At 40.1% G+C, this 7,980-nt stretch overlaps 1 protein-coding gene across 2 annotated transcripts; it reads left to right on the forward strand.

The window, feature by feature from the left end:
• The first annotated feature begins 6,425 nt into the window (after positions 1 to 6,425).
• FAM127A (family with sequence similarity 127, member A) lies at positions 6,426 to 7,672 on the forward strand. Of its 2 annotated transcripts, XM_011948747.1 has the most exons (2): positions 6,469 to 6,697; positions 7,252 to 7,672. In XM_011948747.1, the coding sequence occupies exons 1-2, from the start codon at positions 6,506 to 6,508 to the stop codon at positions 7,309 to 7,311; spliced, it is 252 nt and encodes an 83-aa protein (XP_011804137.1). In that variant the 5' UTR covers positions 6,469 to 6,505; the 3' UTR covers positions 7,312 to 7,672. The 2 variants fall into 2 exon arrangements, with proteins under 2 accessions (XP_011804136.1, XP_011804137.1); XM_011948746.1 differs by having other exon boundaries at positions 6,426 to 7,672.
• Positions 7,673 to 7,980: the final 308 nt, after the last annotated feature.

The following is a 7,980-nucleotide window of genomic DNA, read 5'->3' on the forward strand; positions in this document are numbered from 1 at the left end:
GAAATAAGTTCTTTCCCGTTCATTTAGACTATTGGCAGAATTCAGTTCCTTGTGGTTGTAGGACTGAGGTACTGTGTTCTTGCTCTGTAATATGAGGGGCATTCCCAGCTTGTAGAGGACGCCATATTTACTGGCTCATTGCCACCTTCTTCCTCTTCAAAGTCAGCAATAGTGGGTGTCAAATTTTTCTCATGTGGCTTCTTTCTAATCCTCTTTGCCTTCATCTTACACTTTTAAGAGTTCGTATGATTGGATAATCAATGATAATCTTAATATTTTCAGTGTAACTGATTAGCAACTTTAGTTCTGTCTGCAGCTTTAATTCCTTCTTGCTTTATATTTTCAGGTTCTGGGAATTAGGACACACACATCTTTGGGGGATTGCCATTTTGTCTGCTACAGTTCCTTTTAGTTAGTACAGTAAATTATAATTGATTTTTGATTCATAAAACAACCTTGCATTGCTGGGATAATTTCATTTAATCATGGCATATTATTCTTTTTATATTTTACTAGATTAGGCAAATGGATAAATAAATTATGGCATAGTCATACAATGGAATTCTGCATTAGTACACACAGCAATATGGAGGAGTGCTACAGATGTTACACTGAATAGAAGTTGTGAGGCACAAAATTTGTATATACTTTAGGATTCCACTTTATACCAGTGTTAAAGATAGGCAAAGCTAAATGATTATAGAATTCAGAATAGTGGTCGTCTCAGTGAAGGAGGAATTATAGCGTGTAAAATTGGATGAAAGAAACTTGTTTCCCAAATATGTTTTCCCAAGTTGCTAACATTCTGTATTCCCACTGGCAATATATGAAAGATTAAGTTGCTTTGCAAACTCATTTACGCTCAGTATCATCAGGTTTTGTTTTCTTCTGGGTTCTTCATTTGTTGGTTTTCTCTTTTACTTCAGCCATTCTAATAGGTGTGATTGTGGTTTTAATTTGCAATTCCCTAACTACATAAATTAGGGAACACAGAACACACATAGACACAGAAAATGCATTTGACGGATTTTACTTCCTACTATTAAGAAACATAAAATTCATGTGTCCCTGAACATCCTTTTTGTTGCTTATTTGTCATACATTTATCTTTTTTAGTGAAGTGTCTCTTCAGATATTTTTTCCATTTTAAATCAGGTTGTTGACATTTACATTGTTGTTTTGAGAGTTCTATATGTGTCCTGTATTCAAATCTTCATTAGATATGCCATTTACAAACATTTTCTTCCAGCCTGTGCCTTCTCTGTTCATTCTCTTAACATCGTCTTTTGAAGAGCACATGCTTTTTAATATGGTGAAGTCCAATTTACCAAATTTTGCTCATGAGAATTGTGCTTTTGTTGTGATAGCTAAGAAATCTTTGTCTAATCCAAGGTTTCAAAAGGTTTTTTTTCCTGTTTTCTTCTAGAAGCTTTATAATTTTAGGTTTTACCATTAGGTCTATTAACCTTTTTGAGTTAATTTTTGCATGTGGTATGAGATATAGATCAAATTAATTTTTTTTGTAAATGAATATTCAACTTTTCCTGCATCATTTTGAAAAGATTATCCCTTTTCCACTGAATTGCCTTTACAAAACTTTACAAAAATCAGCTGCCCATATATGTGTGGGTCTATTTCTGAATTGCATATCCAATTCTATTCATCTACAGTTGGCCCTCTATATCCATGGGTTCTGCATCTGCAGATTCAACCAACAGCGGATCAAAATATTCTGGAAAAAAATAATAAAAAATAATTTGTATACATTGATTTTGTATCCTGAGACTATATTGAATTCGTTTATCAGATCTAGGAGCTTTTTGGATGAGTCTTTAGGATTTTCTAGGTATAGAATCATATCATTGGTGAACAACAATAGTTTGACTTCCAATAAATATAGTACATTTATTGATTTGCATATATTAAACCATCCCTGTATCCCTGGTATGAAACCCACTTGATCATAACATATTATCTTTTTGATATGCTGTTGGATTCAGTTAGCTAGTATTTTACTGAGGATTTTTGCTGCTATACATCAATAATGACCAAGCTGAGAATCAAATTAAGAACTCAATCCCTTTTATAACAACTTCAATAAAAATACTTAGGAATGTACTTAATGAAAGAGGTGGAATATATTTATAAGGAGAACTACAAAACATTGCTGAGAGAAATCATAGATGACACAAATGTAAACACACCCCATGCTCATGGATGGGAAGAATCAATATTGTGAAAATGACCATACCGCCCAAAGCAATCTACAAATTAAATGCATTTACCATCAAAATACCATCATCATTCTTCACAGAAGTAGAAAAAACAATCTTAAAATTCATATGGAAGCAATAAAAAGCGCCTACATAGCAAAAGTCATACTAAGCAAAAAGAACAAATCTGGAGGCATTGCAGTTGCCGACTTCAAGTTATACTACAAGGCTATAGTTACCAAAACAGCATGGTACTGGTATAAAAATAGGCATGTAGACCAATGGAACAGAATGGAGAACCCAGAAATAAAGCCAAACACAACCAACATATCTTTTAGAAAGCATACAAAAACATAATTTGGGGAAAGGACATCCTATTCAATAAATGGTACTGGGAAAACTGTCAAGAGACACGTAGAAGAATGAAACTGGATCCCCATGTTTCGCCCTATAAAAAAAATTCAACAAGGTGGAGCAAAGGCTTAAACCTTAAACCTGAAACGATAAAAATTCTAGAAGATAACATCATAAAAACTCTTCTGGATGTTGGCTTAGGCAAATAATTCATGACCAAGACCCCAAAAGCAAATGCAACAAAAATAAAAATAAATAAATGGAACCTAATTAAACTAAAATCTGCTACACAGCAAAAGAAATAATCAGCAGAGTAGACAGACAGTATTAACAAACTATGCATTCAACAAAGGACTAATATCCAGAATCTACAAGGAACTAAAAAAAAAATCAGCAAGAAAAAAAAATCCCATCAAAAAGTGGGCAAATGACATGAATAGACATTTCTCAAAAGAAGATACACAAACAGCCAGCAAATATGAAAATATGCTTAACATCACTAATTCTAGAAGATAACATAATTATCAGGGAACTGCAAATTAAAACCACAATGAGATACCGCCTTACTCCTGCAAGAATGGCCATAATTTAAAAGTCCAAAAACAATGGATGTTGGCATGGATGTGGGGAAAAGGGAGCATTTTTACACTGCTGGTGGGAATGTAATTAGTACAACCAGTGTGGAAAACAGTATGGAGATTTCTTAAAGAAGGAAAAGTAGAACTACCATTCAATCCAGCAATCCCACTACTGGGAAATAAAGAAAGAAAAATAAGTCACTCTGTGAAAAAGACACATGCACATGCATGTTTATAGCAGCACAATTCACAATTGCAAAGATATGGAACCAACCTAAGTGCCTATCAACCAACGAGTGGATAAAGACAATGTGGTATATATACAACATGTACTACTACTCAGCTATAAGAAGGAATGAAATAATGTCTTTTTCAGCGACTTGGATAGAGCTGGACGCCATTATTCTAGGTGAAGTTAACTCAGGAATGGAAAACCAAATATTGTATGTTGTCACTTAGAAGTCGAGTTAAAACTATGAGGATGCAAAGGCATAAGATTGATACAATGGACTTTGGTGATCCAGGGGGGAAGGATGGGAAGGGAGTGAGGGATAAAAGACTACACATTGGGTACAGTGTACACTGTTTGGGTGACAGGTGCACTAAAATCTCAGAAATCACCACTAAAGAACTTATCCATGTAACAAAAAACCACCTGTACCTCAGAAACTATTGAAATAAAAGTAAAAATTAGAAAAAGAGTTCAATTAAAAATATGAGGTAACAACTATTTACATAGAATTTGTATTGTATTAGGTATTATAAGTAATCTAGATATGATTTAAAGCATATGGGAGGATATACATAGGTTATACGCAAATATTATACCATTTTATATAAGGGAGTTGAGCATACTCAGATTTTGGTATTTGCAGGGGTCCTGGAACCAATCCCTTGTAAATACTAAGGGACGACTGTATTTGTCTATTTTGATAACAATATCACATTGTCTTAATTGCAGTAGCTTTATTATAAATCTTGAAATCAAATATTATCAGTCCTCCAACTTATTTTTTCTATTTCAAAGTTGTTTTTGCTAATACATTTTTTTTTTTTGCATTTCCCTACGAATTTTAGAAACAATTAGTTGTTTTTTATATGTTAAAACACTCACTGGGACTTTGAATCTATATATCAATTTTTGGGAGGATTGATATACTAACAATATTAAATCTTCCAGTCCATGAATATATCTCTGCATTACTCAGATATTTTGTAATATATGTCAGGAATGTTCTGTAGTTTTCAGGGTACAAGTCTCATCTCTTTTGTCATATTTAACCCTAACATTTTTTACGTTTTTATGGTGTTTAAAATTCTAGCTCAAATTTCTCTTGTTCGTTACTAGGAATACAATTGATTTTTGTATATTCGCCTGTGTCCTGCAACCTTGCTAAACTCGCTTCTTAGTTCTAGTAATTTTTGTTGATCTTAGAAAATCTGTTTTCTATATGCACGATCCTGGTGTGTATGAATAACAAAAGTCTGCCTTTGCCCTGTCCAATCTAGATGCCTTTTATTACTTTTTCCTTTCCTTATTTTCTTTGCCCTCATTGCACTGTCTAGAATCTCCAGTACAATACTGCACTAAAGTGATGAGAGTGGGCATATGTACTTGTTTTGTTCGTCTTTTTTAACTTTCAAGTTCAGGGGTACAAGTGCAGGTTGTTAACATAGGTAAACTTGTGTCATGGGAGTTTGTTGTACAGATTATTTCATCACCCAGGTATTAAGCTTATTAGCCGTTAGTTATTTTTCCTGATCTTCTGCCTCCTCCCACCCTCAACCCTCTGATAGGCCTCAGTGTGTGTTGTTCCCCTCTATGTGTCTTGTTCTTGATCTAAGAGTGAAAAGCATTCAGGCTTTCGCCTTTGAGTATGACAGCCGTAGGATTTTTGCAGATGCTCTTCATCAGATTTAGGAGTTCCCTTTTAAGTTTGATGAGAGTTTTTAATGGGAACCATGTGACACAAATCTTTGCTCTAGGAATTTGCTCTAGAAAAATGAAAATCTGTGCTCACACAAAAATCTGTACGTAAATGCTTATAGCTGATTGCTTTGTAATTTCCAAAACCTGTAAATAAGGCAAATATCTTCCAACAAATGAATGGATCACCAAATTTGTATATGCATGCTATGGCAGACAGATTCTAAAGTGGCCCCCAACATCCCAATATCTTGGTCATACCTTTCGGTGTAGGTGGGGACTATGGCTCGCTTCTAATCAATAGAATGTGGCAAAGGTGATGAACTCCCATGATTATGTTAGTTTATACATGACTCCATCTTTCAAGGACAAACATTCTCCCTTTGTTCCATGAAGAAACAAGCTGCAGTGTTGTGAACTGCCTATAGACAGGGCAACATGGCAGAGAACTAAGGGCAGCTTTTATAACAAATTAAGAGATTTCTTAATATTTAACTCTCCTTACATTAACTGCTTGTGGCATATTATTCTTTTTAAAAATTTATTTTCTAATTTTTGTGGGTACATAATAGGTATATGTATTTATGGGGTACGTGAAATGCTTTAATATAGATATACAATGCATAATAATCACATAATGGTAAATGGGGCATCCATCCCCTCAAGCGCTTATCCTTTGTGCTACAAACAATCCAATTATACTCTTTCAGTTATCTTTAAATGTACAATTAAATTATTTTGACTGTAGTCATCCTGTTGTGCTATCAAATACTAGGTCCTAATAATCACATCATGGAGAATGGAGTATCCATCCCTCAAGCGTGGTGCATTACTCTTTGAATATGCTGCTCTGGATTATATTTGCTAATATGTGGGGCTTCTCTATTAATGTTGCAAAGTAGGGAGCCAATAATCTGGTTGAGAGACGCAAGAAGGAGCAGGAAAATGTGTTCACAGAACCTCATACTAGTGGCGTCCAGGGCCAAGGCTCCCTGAATGCATACCCAAGGGCTGATGAGAGGTGGGGACCAGTACAGCGGGAGGGCTCCTCAACTACCAGAACTAGGTAGGGCCCCTAACATACCCTTGGAGCGAGCTCCCCGCGCCCCGTACACCACCAGATCTCCCTGGTTCCTCCCCTGCTCCCCGTCCCGCCACCTTAGGAACCCTCAGCCCAGCCTCTCCGATACAACCCTGCCTCCTTGAGGGCTTTAGGCCCTTCTTCGCAAGTGTGTGCCCCATGACGCGCCTGCGTACTAGGGAACACCCGGCCTTGTGGGCGGAGTCCATGAGAGGGCTGGAGCCCCGCTCGTGGCCCCGCCCACCCTAGCTTGGGCAGGCCTTCGTGGACACGCATTTCCGGCGACGCCTCGGTACTGACCTCTGCAGAGCCGGGTGGAGCCCATTGACGTCCAGCGAAGCGAAGAGCAGCGATGGACGGTCGGGTGCAGCTGATAAAGGCCCTCCTGGCCTTGCCGATCCGGCCTGCGACGCGTCGCTGGAGGAACCCGATTCCCTTTCCCGAGACGTTTGATGGCGATACCGACCGGCTCCCGGAGTTCATCGTGCAGACGGGCTCCTACATGTTCGTGGACGAGAACACATTCTCCAGCGACGCCCTGAAGGTGACGTTCCTCATCACCCGCCTCACGGGGCCCGCCCTGCAGTGGGTGATCCCATACATCAAGAAGGAGAGCCCCCTACTCAATGATTACCGGGGCTTTCTGGCCGAGATGAAGCGGGTCTTTGGATGGGAGGAGGACGAGGACTTCTAGGCCGGGAGACCCTCGAGCCTGGGGGCGGGTGCTCTGGGGAGGGCCCGCTGTGCTACTGGCCGCCGCCAGGGTCGCCACCGGCGCCCTCCCTCCGCGCCTCCCTCCCCCTTGAGCCGAGCCGCCGCGATGTCCCCTGCGCTCCTGTCCCCTCCCGCGTAGTGCTTGCCTTTGTTCCAGGAATAGCGCTCCAGGCTCCTGCTGCCGCCCCTGGGCCTCACTCTGGAGCGAGCCGCCGCCCTCTCCTTCCAGCCAGCCAGCCCCTCCCATGCACATTTGGACGCTGTCCTGTGCTCCAGCTGCAAGCTGGGCTCCTGTTACACACTGGACAGACCACCCACTGCCGCCGCTGCCAAGCCCCCTCCTCCCCACCAGACTGCCAGACGACTACATCATTCTGCCCACAGACCTGCGCTGCCACTGCCATCGCCATCCATCGCATCCCACTGACAGACTGCTGCTCCTAGTGATCTGGACTCACCTCGGAGGTATCTGGGCTGGCCACAGTCCTTGGACAGTGATCCAGACAGCTGGCCGCCCCCCAAGGGATCTGTCACCTTCAGCGAGACCTATTTCCTCCCCACCCCCAGAACCTCTTGTGTTCCAGCCTAGACCCAGGTGTGCCTGGCAGCCAAATCGAGTCTCTCATTTTCTCTTGTGGACCAGTTAGTTTTGCCTATAACCCAGTTTTCTGAGTTTGCAACTGTCTCTCTGATGTGTGCCTTTTGTTCAACACAGTAACCCCTGCATTCTGCTCTGCTCTAATACACTACCTGGAGAAAGTCTTTTCCTTATTTTCAATAAATGTCAGACATTATTGAAAAGAAATGGTCTCAGTCAATATGGCACTTTTCCCTCCCTGGTTCTGTAAATGGGGTCCATATCTTGTTCAAAAACTATATGTCCTGCCATGCTATGGCTGATGTTGACACAGAGTCCTGTGGTGTCCTGCAAATGGAGATCCCACCGGTGACCAATCCCAGACGATTAATGTTGTAAACAAGTCAGTTTTATGCCCCTTAGGAAATGAACCTTAATCTGAATGTGGCCAAGATAAAGTAAGGAATAGTCAGATAGGGTGCTTTTTCTTCCCTCATTTCCAAAAAACTGTCTGAAAGCATATACCCCAAATGGTT

The sequence above is a fragment of the Colobus angolensis genome, unplaced genomic scaffold (genome assembly GCF_000951035.1).
Source record: "Colobus angolensis palliatus isolate OR3802 unplaced genomic scaffold, Cang.pa_1.0 Scaffold283, whole genome shotgun sequence".
NCBI classification, from domain to species: Eukaryota; Metazoa; Chordata; class Mammalia; order Primates; family Cercopithecidae; genus Colobus; species Colobus angolensis.